Source organism: Notothenia coriiceps, unplaced genomic scaffold (assembly GCF_000735185.1).
Source record: "Notothenia coriiceps isolate Sejong01 unplaced genomic scaffold, NC01 NC01_scaffold00004103, whole genome shotgun sequence".
NCBI classification, from domain to species: Eukaryota; Metazoa; Chordata; class Actinopteri; order Perciformes; family Nototheniidae; genus Notothenia; species Notothenia coriiceps.
Window position 1 is genome coordinate 171,602 of NW_011336804.1, and position 14,140 is coordinate 185,741.

General features: G+C 39.8%; 1 protein-coding gene across 1 annotated transcript in view; it reads left to right on the forward strand.

Moving 5' to 3' along the window:
* LOC104942051 (active breakpoint cluster region-related protein-like) overlaps positions 1-14,140 on the forward strand; it is a 36,703-nt gene that overhangs the window by 17,551 nt on the left and 5,012 nt on the right. The window contains exons 3-4 of the mRNA XM_010767246.1: positions 6,523-6,621; positions 9,294-9,479. Coding sequence (XP_010765548.1) covers positions 6,523-6,621; positions 9,294-9,479 — 285 coding nt within the window. The remainder of the gene's footprint in view (positions 1-6,522; positions 6,622-9,293; positions 9,480-14,140) is intronic.

Here is a 14,140-nt window from a genome sequence, read left to right on the forward strand (position 1 = left end):
AGTGGGAGTCATGTTGACCCTGACCTGAACAGAAACACACACTCACACCCAAACAAAGAAGCTAACAGGCTTTAGATTCACACATCACAGCAAGCCCGAATGAAACCAGCGATCTTGAGTGGCTGGCTCCGACTTATGTGAAGTGATGTACATATTAACAGCTGGTTAAGAGAAATAAAGAATTGTAATGGAGTAACCTCTGCCACTTTCACACTTTTTGTAGAAATTCCCCACCATCACAATTTTGCAGCTTTAATCTCACAGCACCCTTTTGCTCTATTTGCTCTTTAATATGCCTGCACTCTCCCATTACCATAGTATTATAAAAACACTCATTTAATAAGAATATGAATCATTATCCCAGGGTCTCTTGAGTAAATGAAAATGTGTCTCCATCTAGGGGCCAGTTTTGGTAACAACAGACAAGACTGGACAAATGAAATCAAGTCAATCATTTATAACCCACATTAGTAACCACATTGAGAGAAAATTATGTTTTCATTCAATTCAAATCATTATAAAGAAATGTAGTGGAAGTGTTCAATCATGTTCAGATCTAGTGAATCTTTGGAGCCTTAGGTTGCTCTTGAGAAGGAAATAAATTGTTGTTTTTTGTTTAGGTTTGAAATAAGATATGTAAACATTTTGTAACCTTTCATTGCGTGCAAGCTGTTGTCAAACTGTCTAAGATAACCTAGAATTGCATTTCTGTGGGTGTATTCTGTATTTATTAACTCTGCCTCCTGACCCTGGCACTTAAAACCGAGTCAGAGCACTTTATAGCAGCGGCTGGTTTGGCGCTATGAGAGAGACTGTTATAGGAGGCTTCTGTCCAACGCTGCAGCCTCCAAAGGTCTTTCCTATGAACTCGTCCTCTCTTTCCTCACCGCCTTGTTAAGTCGGCCTTTCTTTCCGCTGAGTTTGCCTTTCATCTGCTGACATGAGAGAGCAAACGCTGACGCCTCTGTGCCAAGATGCATAAATTCAGCATGAGGATCGCATCTGTAGCCCACATAGGAGTTAAAAGAAGTTTGAGATGTTTTATTTTACATATTGGGATGCTTTAAAAACATTTTACCTTATACTAATGATGGATAGCGGATGTAGTTGTGTTGCAAATTGGTTAGTTTGGGCTGTATACATGAATGACTTGGTTAATTTTATGCTTTTTCTTTTTATCCTCTTTGCCAGATTTATATATTTTTTCATTCTGGCTTTCTTGAAGTCTCTTTCAAGCTTATTTCTTTTCCCATATTAATGGTTTGCAATGTTAGTGAACTAGAAATAAAAGCCCTAAGCTTAAATATACTTTTGTTTTCCCACTCTTCCAAGTTTTTTTTTGCAAGATTAAGAGTGAAGAGTTATACAGAGAGCCTGAGAAATGGGGGAGGAGAATCTATAGGCAGGCAGACTTCCTGTAAAGTAACATCTACGGGTCCACACATCTACATATGCAACATTTTTTTACTTTCTAGTATCAAGAGATATAGTTTTTCTTCATTCCTTTCTTCTGTATACTATTTTAAATCAACCTCATGTTCTTCCCAAGCTACACTGCTGTGAACTCTGTGACCTGTAATTAGAATCAGACGCACCAGCAGCACATGAGCCGATCTCTGCTCCACATCCAAGGCTCTCTGCAGATCAATAAAGAGACAATGGGCAGAGAGAGAACTCTGCAACACTCTGCGAGAATAAGGGAAGCTGTGTGTTTTGAGGAAGTGGCTTCAGTCTGAAGATACGGAAGACAGAGAAGAAGAGAATGAAGCGGACTGACTCCCAGAGCAGCGCGGACACAAGCGCTCTATGTAGCGATCCAGGAAGTGGCTGTAGAGTGTTTGTTATTGAGGGGAGGGGCAGACGCAGAGGGAGGGCAGACCTCATCGACCGAGGTGGAACACACACACACACACACACACACACACACACACACACACACACACACACACACACACACACACACACACACACACACCAGGAAGCCCGGCAGAGGAAGGGGGTGGGGTTGCGTAGGCGGGGTCCTCTCCCTTTCTCTCTCTCGCTTGCAATGACCAGACGACTTGCTCTGAAGGGAAAACACTGATGTGTCCGGGCAGGCCCTGAAACAGAGGGGATCTCAGGCAGAAAGAGGAGAGGAGGAGGCGAAGGAAAGAAAAGAATAATGGAGGAGGACGAGGAGGAGGTGCTGTGCTACTTGGATAGGGTTCTGGAGGAGGAGGAAGAGGAGGGGGAGGTGTTTGAATATGGAGATGGGGAACTGGATCACATCACCCCGACACATAGACAGTTCAAGGTGAGACAGCGGCTGGATGCAGGGGGATACACACACACACATACACACACACACACACACACACACACACACACACTTTTGCAACTCACACCCTGACCAGGCTAGACAGCTGCGCTATACATAGCTAAGTGGAAAGTGTTGTTGGTGTTTTGGGATGATGTGGCATCACTATGTGCTGCTACGTGAGACATCTGCGCTGCACGAGTGTGTGTGACAGCCATTAGTGTGTCAGCCTGAGGAGACAGCTACTCACACAGCACATGTCTCCTCACTCTGATGCTCTTTCAACTCGGCCGGTGTTTTTCTGGTTGTAACTTCTAAATGGTGTGTGTGTGTGTGTGTGTGTGTGTGTGTGTGTGTGTGTGTGTGTGTGTGTGTGTGTGTGTGTGTGTGTGTGTGTGTGTGTGTGTGTGTGTGTGTGTGTGTGTGTGTGTGTGTGTGTGTGTGTGTGTGTGTGTGTTACACAGTTGAATGGAATGAAAGGTTGTGGTTCCCAGTAACTCTTCATATCAGCTTTCTTTATCAGACAGAATAAGAGCAGAGGGCACCATAAAAGAGCACACAGCTTTCTCTCTATATCAAAAGTAAGAAGAAGTGCATGCACAGGAGCAGGTTGCCATGGAAAAGTCCTTTCACTTCTCATGTATTTCTCATCTTGCCCTCTCGCCACACAGTAGCTCTTTGTACAGCACAGGGAAAATATTCCCACTGTTGGAAAAAACAGTTTTTCCCTTCCTTCCTTTTTTCCATCTTGCGGTGATATGTTTGTCGCAGAAGGAGTACACTTTCCCCGCCACCAACGTGTCCTTCTTTCCTTTTGCATCAAATTGTATTTTTTTAGTATTGTCAGGGCAGCTGCACGCATCTGGCATGATATTCCAGACCTTAAACAAGCGATGAAATCATGTTAGAAGTGTTATTGCAATAAAAAAAACAATGACATAATGAAAAAACATTTGCCTGGAGATGTGGACCAACATATGGTTTATGGTGCTTAAAATAAATGGTGAGCTGCAGCAGGACTTACATATCCAAGGACCATCTTAGAGTCTCAAGAGGAAATATGACTCATTTCTAGTGCTGCTTTTAGTTTGAGTTCCAGTCAGCATTTCAGAGGGAACATTTTCTTTCACTTTGTTTCAAGTAGTACCAGGGTTGCAACAGACTCGGAAGCTTTCTCTATAAACAGATATGTGCAGGCAGACTTTGCAAGCAACAGGACAAGGTTTCAGTATCTTGAGCGTTCTGGTTTCTGTTTGTAAGCCTGTCAAAATAAATCATTTTGTTGGATGATTATTGTCCAAAGAAAAAATATATTATTGGGATTTAAAGACCGTATCAGGCCACTGATATAATGATAATATAACATCACAATTCACCCTTTTAGTCTTTAAGAACATTCACACAAATCGGAATTTGAATGTGATTTTTTTCTTATTTATTTTTAACCAAAATAATAAATTAATTGGACTTTCAGGATCTTTTAACTAAAAATGTGCAATGTCTGTCTGCAGCGTATGTAAACAAACCAGCATATAGTCACAATGAAGGGCCCAAGAAGAAGAGGCCATGTCTATATCAGAGCGGGCGCTGTACAAAGCTGCCCACTGCTCCTACTACTAGGATTGGTAAAAAGTAGACATTTCACTGTGTGTGCTGCGTACTCTGCATGTGTGACCATTAAAGAGGGTTTCAACCCTCCAATTCAAACATCAAACATATATTGTATGAGAAGTAAACAATGTATTTATTGTGACAGGCCTAATAGTCAGCTTGAAGTCAGTAGGCAGGATGTATTGACCAATCAAGTGTTGCCAACTAATTGGCCGAAATGCAATTTAGGAACCCATTGGCTATTTTTGTATGATGATATTGCTTTTTATCAGCCTATCATTTTATCTGCATTGAAACTTTCATAATTTAGAACGTTTGTAATTGGACTGTAAACAATGACCCGTGCACTGAGGGGGATTCCTAATTGGCTACACAATAACCCCCACGAAATATTAGCCGTTGCCCACTAGAGGTTAAATTGCCGCCAGGTAATTCTGAGATTGAATTTGCTCAAACTCTGCTCTATATGGTTCCATTGGAAACCTTTGTTAGCTTACTGATGCTATAATGGGATCACACCCTGATGGATTGAGAGTGGAACAGCTGATTGACATCCCTCACTGGACACTTTGACCCGTGCAATTAAAAGTGACTTGATCTACACAAATCACTCCTGGTTCTTCTTGTAATTCTCTTTAGAATGCCACAGGGAGATAAAGCACCAACTGTCACTGTACAGATACACATGTAACATTTAAGAGTAACCTCTTTTACAAGATTTAACTGCTACTGCATATCAAATATTTCTAATTTATTTCCAGAAGTATATTCTAAATGTGGCTCTTTGCAGTTAAATATCCTCAGGGAATACATTCTGCTATGTCTCTGCTAATCCCCAGCCAACAATTGTTAATGATCCTGTAATTAAAAAATCTAAAGTTGACACTGTTCAGTACTGTTCCTGGTACACAGTATAGCTCAAGTGTTGGTCGTGATAGGATTAAAACAATTGGGTCATGGCTCCTTCTCGTCTTATCAGGCAGGTGTGGTGATATCATATCACTGTGAGGATCTGGTTGTGTTAAATATTAACTTTCCTTTCTGCTCTCATGGCTGTTCTTTGGCCTCCCTTAAGTACACACTGAGACTTCTTCAACGTCAGTCTGACTGCAATTCTCTACTTTATTGCTGTGTGCGCCTGCTCAGCAGGGGGTGAAGAGGGATTGACACCCTGCACAGTTGAACAGCTGTTCATTTACTGTTAAGCAATATGCAGTTGTACTATAGAGGAATATTTCAATTAGGATTTCCACACATTGGAATTGTTTTTGGTCAACACCATACTGTATGCCATACATAATATAATATAATATAATATAGTGCCTTACATTATTTTAACACCAATGTGAGTTTTTCCATTATAGTGCAGTGTAAATCATCCTGCAGGTGTTACCATATTGTAATGAGTATATGCATGAAAAGCAATAATTATTAACTTCACACCATTGTATAGTGTGTAATTTATTTAAAGCCGCCAAGGATATTTTGTTTTTCAGTATAATTTGTTTATCTGCAGGATTATGGAAAATTACTGGCCCTATTTTCATCAAACTTGGTAGAAGGGTGTATTAAGGGCCAAGGAAGAACCCATTACATGTTGAAGTGAATCAGTGGTTGAATACAAACTATATTGTTCAACTTCCAACACAAAATATAAGCTTAAAGCAACATAATACACATTCTGTTATATTAAAAACATACACTAATTTACATGCCTCCGTCTCTAAATAAGTAACATAATTAGTCTACCATAGGTGGTCCACCAATACTGTCTACAACCTGTCAGCAATTATTATTACTTGTATTATTACTATTATTCTAAATCAGATGTGCAGGCATCCAAACTAACACGAATATCAAACATAAACATCCCTCATGTTGTCCAATGATTTGGTCCCTATGCATTTGAAGTTCCTTTTAATCCGGTATATATTTTGCTTTTTTAAATAAATGTAATCATGTTTACCCTTTTCTACTTTTTATAAACATGTGAGGTTTATGGTCTAGCTAAACAGTAATTACACCAAAAAATATATGAATATATAGGAATGTCAGTTAGTCGGATTGGATTGTGATAAAATGCCACAAGGTTTGAATTGAATGTCTGTCTGACTTGTCTCACTCCATGCAGAATGTTTTTCTGCCCATTCCTGGGACAAAAAACAACAGTAAGGATGCCAAACATTTCACCTCAGATTAACTGTTTTATCACACTGCTTGCAGCTATGTTTCTCACCTCTTCCTCTATTCAGAAGTCTTTCCCAAACTACTGTTTTCCTCTGTAGAGGGATCACAGTGTGAGTGTGTTGTTTTCTCTAGCTCCTTAATGTTCCCCAAACATGATTAGGGAGGTAACTTTCCTGATATTAAAGTAAAAAAACACTGCCTGGAAGCACTAGGAGACTTTCCCGCAGAGGAAGCAGCCATTTACATGTTTTTATACTAGCTAAATTCCCAAACAACAGCTATGCACTTCTGATGAGTGTGTTTAAATCTCCTGTTTACCTGATGTGGTCACTGCAGGAAATGAGCCTGAGTCATGGCACTGTGATGTGGAAAAATGTAAAACTTCTTGTGTTGTATGTTATTACAATTATGTGTGTTTTATCATGCAGGGAGACATAGAGAAAGGACTGGAGATGAAGAAACTGGTGCTGTCTGGTTTCCTGGCCAGCGAGGAGATCTATATAAACCAGCTGGAGGCCCTTCTACTGGTGAGACACACACACCTCACAACACACACACTTCAAAAACATTACTTGGAGAGAAAATAGTTTCAGTTTCATGTAGGTGCATGCATGTTGCAGTGCTGCTGCTGCTGTGTGAACTGCGACCACACTATTAGTGGTTAATGGTCAGAATGAAGGCAGGACCTCAGTCACTCAGTTTCCTGGAAGAAGCACTGAACGTGTTTCCCCAAAGCTAGGCTACTATTTCATATCCTGTCATCTCTGCTGCTCAGACACACCACCTTTGACAACTTCTCTCCACATATCAAACATACCGGTAAGCCAGCATCGTTTGCTGTGAAAGCATATAACTCTAAACATGCAGGATTAAATCCTCTGTTTTCCTCCGATACTTTTATTTTATTTTATTTATCCATAGTTCGCTCAATCGAGCCGGGGGTCAGGTTATTCGCCTGCAAGAGGNTATAGAGCTTCCAACATGTTTCTCTTGTATTCAGTGCTCCATTTATGTTCAAATTTTAATTAAAAAAAGTGCTTTGAGAACGCATTATATGGCCTCTGTATTTATGGGAAGGTGGGCCTCGAAAAAATTTAAGACTTAAAAGTGGGCCCTGAGTTGGAAAAGGTTGGGAACCACTGCCTTAGAGGAATATTTTTCAAGTTTTTAATACTCTTATCAACATATGAGTGGACAAATATGCTTTATGCAATGTTTGTTTATTATCATTGGAACACACTGCAGCGCGGAGCCCGGTCTTGCTTGGCCTCGTTAGGCCTTGTTAGGACCGGCTCGCTTTATGGCGCGTTCCCATTACAGTTTAGGAACTGGGGTAGTATCTATAGCAGGGGTGGGGAACCTTTTTCCTCTCAAGGGCCATTTCAATTTTTACAACATCCTCCGAGGGCCGTACAAATGATTGAACTCAACGTCTGCTTAAAAAACTAAAATCACAGCCCATTCATTTCGCCTTTCTTTCATGCTGTGCAAAGAAAAAACAACCTCTTAATCCAGATATTTGACCATGACCCGCGCATGCATGCACCGTGGCATGACCACCAAAACAGAAATATATGGACACAAGATGTGTGCAAATGTATTTAGTTTCATATCCATGTGGACATGATTTAAGTGGGGGGGGGATTTTTTAATTTTAAACTTTTTTTTACTGTCATATTAGTATTTTATACCTGTTTACTTTATTCTCTTATTTTTTTATAACTATAATGATCATATAAAGATGTGCCTTACCTCACTGGTTGGAGAAAAAGCTTCTTATATTCGTTAGCATAGCTAGCTAACCAGATGCTAATAACAACAAAGTTATTGACTGTATGATCAGTATGACAGATGAACAGATCGCCACTGAGCTTACAACTAAAGACACAGCCACACAACAACTGCGGCATGTGTACGGTTCCTTATGGTTACTGCAATTTGTGAAGTCCCGGCCCGGAGCCGCGTTCTGGTGCTCTCCGTTAGAACTACACCCCTGTCAGACGCATATCAGACGAGACATATACCACGTGATGACACGTTCGTGTTGTGTTCAAGGACCCTGACCTTGGCCAGGAAATACAGGCACTCGCTTGTTTAATTATTTTGCGGTCTAGATTTCTTGAATTTTTTTCTTTTTTGCGTGTGTTTATAAATTACCTCGAGGGCCGTACCAAATGATCTCGCGGGCCGTATACGGCCCGGAGGCCGGAGGTTCCCCACCCCTGTCGTAGAACAACACGTGATCTGTCTCTTAAATTTGTGTCAACCACAGACCTTATTTCGAGCTATTTTCCAAAATCCTATGAAGAAATCCCGTTGACTCTGAGACGAGGGAACCGGTAGTGGTAAAATGCTAACTCACTTCCGGGTTTTAGGACTCGCCACTGCACCACTCTAGAGAGTCAAGTGACTTGTGAGGATAATCATGTGTATCCCAATAATTCTAATTGACCATGTGTATTTATTGCAATCCGCAGTAATATCCCAACTATCCCACACCTACTCACAAGCGGGAAAGTGTTGGATTGTGTTTTGTAACCCTCTTCGTTAACTCTCAATTGATGGTGGTGAATATGACGGACTGAAAACGTATGTCAATATCTGAAAGCTAGCGTTAAATACTTCTTGGTTCTTTTGTTATAACGGCAAAATACAGACTGCTGTAAACACCAGAGGAACACTAGTCCATTGCATTTAGCTTATACATTTTGTCACAAACTTAAACAAACCACCTCACTGTGTTTCCAAGAGACTTATTGAATTATTCTTAACAGCCAAATATCCCAAATTAAAGGAGCAATAGATGTGATTCACTAGACTGTAGACTGAACATCCAGAGCATATCATTTCATTCTGGGAATAATGCTCTTAAGATGAGATATAATAACTTAATTCATGAAAGTGTATCCTCTTCTTTAATTTCCTTTCGAAGTCTACTAGGTCATCAGCATTTATCATGTACAACTTTCCTGTTCCTAAATTAGACACCACTTCAACCCATTTCACCGGAGTTTGAGTGTGATATGCTTATCAATTTGAACATGACACAAAAATAGGAAAACACTTGAAACGAACTAAAAACAAACATCAAGTGGGTTTAGTTCTGGTGTAATGATTGTCAGTTCTCCCTATATTTACTGTAGATAATCTCTTTAGTGAAAGAAACTAACGGTTTTGTTCACTTCTGTCTCTGATCCAGCCCATGCGACCTCTGAAAGCAACAGCCACAAGCTCGCAGCCTGTCCTCACCATCCAGCAGGTAGAAACCATCTTCTACAAAATCCAGGACATCTTTGAAATCCACAAGGAGTTCTACGATGCCCTCCTACCCAACATCCAGCAGTGGGACGAGAAGGTCACCGTGGGCCATTTGTTCCAGAAGCTGGTGAGTTATGGGGACTGAAACTACAGTGTGGGTCTTTTCCCCCCTTTCTCCATCATTTGCAGGGTACATAAATGACTGTTGGAACGATAATTGTCCAACTCACATTTGTACTCACTCGTTTAAATTACACTGTGAGAGTGTGTGTGCCCTCCCACGTGTCTGAAATGTTGCAGCCTCCGATCTGCAGAGCCTTGTCATAATTGCGCTGGATTATGTTGTTTGCTCTCAGTACATAATGTAACTACATCATCGTTATGGGTGTGCATGTGTCTGTGTATACAATTAGCAAGGCTCCAGGCCTCAGCTTGTCTCAAAGTCAGCAAGCCCTCCCTCTGTGTTGCATCATTGCATTGGCAGATTTGCAGTGGATAATGCAATTTGAACAGGGCTTCTCGGGACATAACGTACTGTAAAGGCGCCCTCGCATGCGTGTGTGTCTCTTTTAGATACTTATTACATTTTATTGGCATAGAAAGGCTGATGCAACATGCTGTAATGGAGACTTTCAGCTGATGGATGAAACTGAACCAAATATATGAAATTAATAACAATTTACGACTTCAGTGGCCTTTTTCAACAATTTCAATGTCCATAGCTGAATGCTTTGAAGAAATGAAACGCTGGCACACTGTGTCCTGTTTACCCGGCCACGTCTCACTGTGTGTGGGCGCTAACAGGATATTGTGCTTTATAATTTTCCTGGACTGGAAACTAGACGGACAAACTGTCCATTTAGGAAAGTGTCTGTGACTTGCTATAAACCTCTTCTACCTGACCGTAACAAGGTTAAGCTCTTAAGTCACATTTCCAAAGAAGCAGTAATACAAAACAGCATTTTTATTTTGTATCGAGTTATGGTTATAAACAACATAATAGTTAATAACAAGATAGGGCTGTTCTAGCCTAACGAAATCCCTAGTTTACTAAATCATAATATTTTGTCGGCTAATACATTACATGATTTGAACGGCAGATCTGTAAAACTGAGTTTCTCCTCAAAAATAAATGCAAAAGTATCACTTTAAAGCTTGTGGTTACCAGAGACAGGATCAAAAGTAAAATCAAAGACCAAAACAACCAGTTAGTCGACAAACAAGAGGGTAGATCACAATAACAACATTCACTCCAATTAGTTTTCTCTCTTGTTGCCATCCTGCACTTCAAAGTTTTAGTACCTTGTCAAGAATTAGACAATTTAGTTTGAATGTGTTCCTAGCATCATTGCACAGTAATACCAATTGAGTGTCATAGTTCATTTGATGTTAAATTAGTAACACCTTACTGAAAAAATCATTGCGTAGAGTCCACTGAGAACTGTGTATGCAGTTTTAGACATATATCTTTAAATGGTATAAAAATAACCAGATAAAAATGTTAAACTGGTGTTGGATCAGTGATTAAATGAGTCTATTATTCAGCAGCACAATGTTTTTGGATCTTAGAAGATGTCATTCATTCTTGTTAATGAGCTGTGATTTAATCAGATGCCCATTATTTGAGATCATGTGTGACATTTTGCCAAGTCATGATCACACTGTTGTTTTGACTAGAGCACAGCAAGAGGTATCATGCCAGCTCAGACAAAGGAAACATACAGTACCATGACTAAACAATCTAAGTTTAAGTCCTGAGGACAGAAATAAACGAGACTATACAGCCTGGCTAGTTAGCTAACATTAGCATGCCAAAATGCTTACAATGATAATGATTTCAGCATTTGTTGACCAACTTTGCTATCCATCGAGCCATGCCACTAGCAGGTTATAAAATAAAAAATGTCTACTTACATCAATACATAAATTAAAGTTATAGTTTTTTATTTGACTATTAAAGTGATAAAAAAAGAGCAATGAAAGTCTTCAAAAACATGCATTTATTTTGTAACAACAAGCTCTTTTTCATAGCTAAAGTACACCTTTCCCACTTACAACAATCTCTCCAAGGAATTAGATACTTTAGTTCAATGCTGGCAGGCAGAGGCTGCAGCTGAGCCCTATCAATGTCTAGAAGAAGGTGAGAGAAGTTGGAACTGTGGCTGGCTTTTATCCTGTTCTCTGTAGCTGTGCCTCTATGTTCCTTCAGTGGCCTCCATGTGGCGGACAAGAATCATTAGGGAGTGAAGCAGCTAATTACACCGCCATCTGCACCCTCACACTACAGCTCTGACTAAATGTTTAGCTGCCACATGACACGCTCACGTACGCACATATATGCAGCACAGATGGGATCTGATGACTACACTAATAAGTGACACTTGGTGGTGCGACTCCTGGGGTCCACAGGGAGGAGGGGGGATGAGAGAAAGCCCTTAAACTGCAAAAAAGAATGACATTTCTACATGAGAGCTCTGTTCCCTTTCCATGCTATTAAATACAAGCCAATGCACCATATATCGATTTGCCAGACAGTTTTCCAGGGTTGCTAACGAATTTAAAAGCTGTACAAAAGCAAATACCTTGATGTATATAGAAAACAGTCTAAGATTCATAAAAGTACAATTAAAAAGACGAAATATTCCCACAAAGACAAACTAGATTCAATTTTTATTAAGAACCTAATATTAAATATTCAATGCTAACTTTTTGTATGTGACTGTTTTCAACTCTCGTCTTGGCACACATTTCAGTAGGTAACAAAGTTTGATATTATTTTGCAATGACAGTTTTGTGATGAAATGTTTTACCTGGCTAGCTTGCTAACCATAGTCTCTTTGGTAACCTTGCTGTCTCGTTGTAAACACATACAGTATGAGTTAAGTACTGTACACTCTGCAGTAGCAAGTAGTTACAGATTCAGTTGTTTTACAGTTAGCCGCTCCACCAGCAGCACTGATTAGCACTTTCTCAAATGAGATGCTAGTTTCTCGAGCACTAACTCTGCATAATGATGGCATGCCATTTATATAGTTATGCAAAACGAGTCGTGATATTTATCCGTCAAACCAAAATGCTGGTTACAGTCTGACAAACCTTTTTTTCATTTGATGTTGAAAAAACAGAAACGTTTATGGTATGAGAAGAGTGCTTGTATCAGAAGTCATTAGCCTTGGCCTTAGCATTAACGTTGACTTACATTTTAAATCCCAACATCCCAAAGCAACTTTCTTTCATTTAAGAAATATTAAAAAGGTACAGCCATTCCTATGATATTTACTAGCACTCATGATGAGTCGATGTTTTTTCACTTTGAGATTTTGATTTATTTGTGTGGCCACACAGAGGTGCTAGTCGTTGCACCATTTGAAAATGAGTATTGTAGTGAAATCTCCCAGGTTTGATTTGAATCATCAGTCGTTGGTCACATGACATGTTCATGACGTTAGTTTTGACTTCAAAGGGGAACAACATATTTCAGCCATGGAAGGAATTATGGCTCATTGGAGACAGCACAGTACTGTACAGCATCTGCTGCCGGTCAGTTAGCTGTAGTCAAGCATGTGCAGAATACAGATACTGCTAATTACTAAATACTCTTCATGCTGATGTCAGCTGAACAGTTCAATGAATGTGTTGATCAGTTGGCTGAATTCATTCATTTAATATATAATTACAAAAAATGGCTGTGTTTGTCTTCTTTTCTCATCATAATCATATGATTTTTGCTTTAACAGAAAGAGGCCTCCTCTTAAATTATAATAGCTATTTTTTGTATTCACAGCTGTATAATTATTCAGAAGATGTTGTTAGGAACATAGTTTGGCCTGCGGCGTTTTGCTGTCCAGCATGTCAATGAGGATGTTATAAATCCACAGGAATCGGCCAGAAAGTGTTTCTTTCTATTCAAGGCTCTAGTACTGTCTGTCCCCCCATCTCTCTTTCTGTTTCAGACTCTCCTTTTTTCTGTCCCTACTTTTCATCGTCTTCCTCACACCTACTCACTCAAACACAACGAGTTGTTTTCCTACCTGTGACTTTGACCTGTGATTATTGGCGTTTGAAGTACAGACGTTATGCTTGGAGGGGCGTTGCTCATAGTCCTGCGTCACGGTGACGGATGAAGAGTTTCTATATGGCTGTAAGCAACATGGTGATCTGTTGAAACACCACAAAAGCCTCTAAAGCCGCAACATATATCAATTTTTAACATCAATATCGTAATGTCTGCACGTAAAAGAGTCACATTGCAGAGGGAGATGTCAAGTAAGGCAAATCAACTTAAAATACCCCGTACTTCAACTTTCTTTTGTGCATAATGCAAAAGGAAAAACTTGCACATTTCTACATTTCCATTACTAATCTACAGGAAATGTTTTGTTGTGATGTTGTTGACCAGAAGCAGCTTTCTTATTTATTATTTTCTATGCAGATGCACACCCCTTTAATCATATAATGATTATTTTTTCATATATATTGCAAAATAAAAAATGGAACTTGCCAATATCGTGCAGCCCTAATGACATAATTATGCTCGGTTTGTACTTCCCAGCCGAGCTGCCGAGTCAAAAACCTCTATCTTCGGAAATGTGATCAGACAGGCGGATTTTTCCCTTCCATCCAAGGTTTTGGTTCTGACTAGAAGAAGTCTCCAATTATCATGACAGATATACACTGACACTTGTTTGGCTGAGTTATTGTGTGTGTACATCTTTCAGCGCTATGCTATGATGATTATATCACAAAATCACTGTTGGCTATTAGTCATCTGTTCCTATGAATGCATTG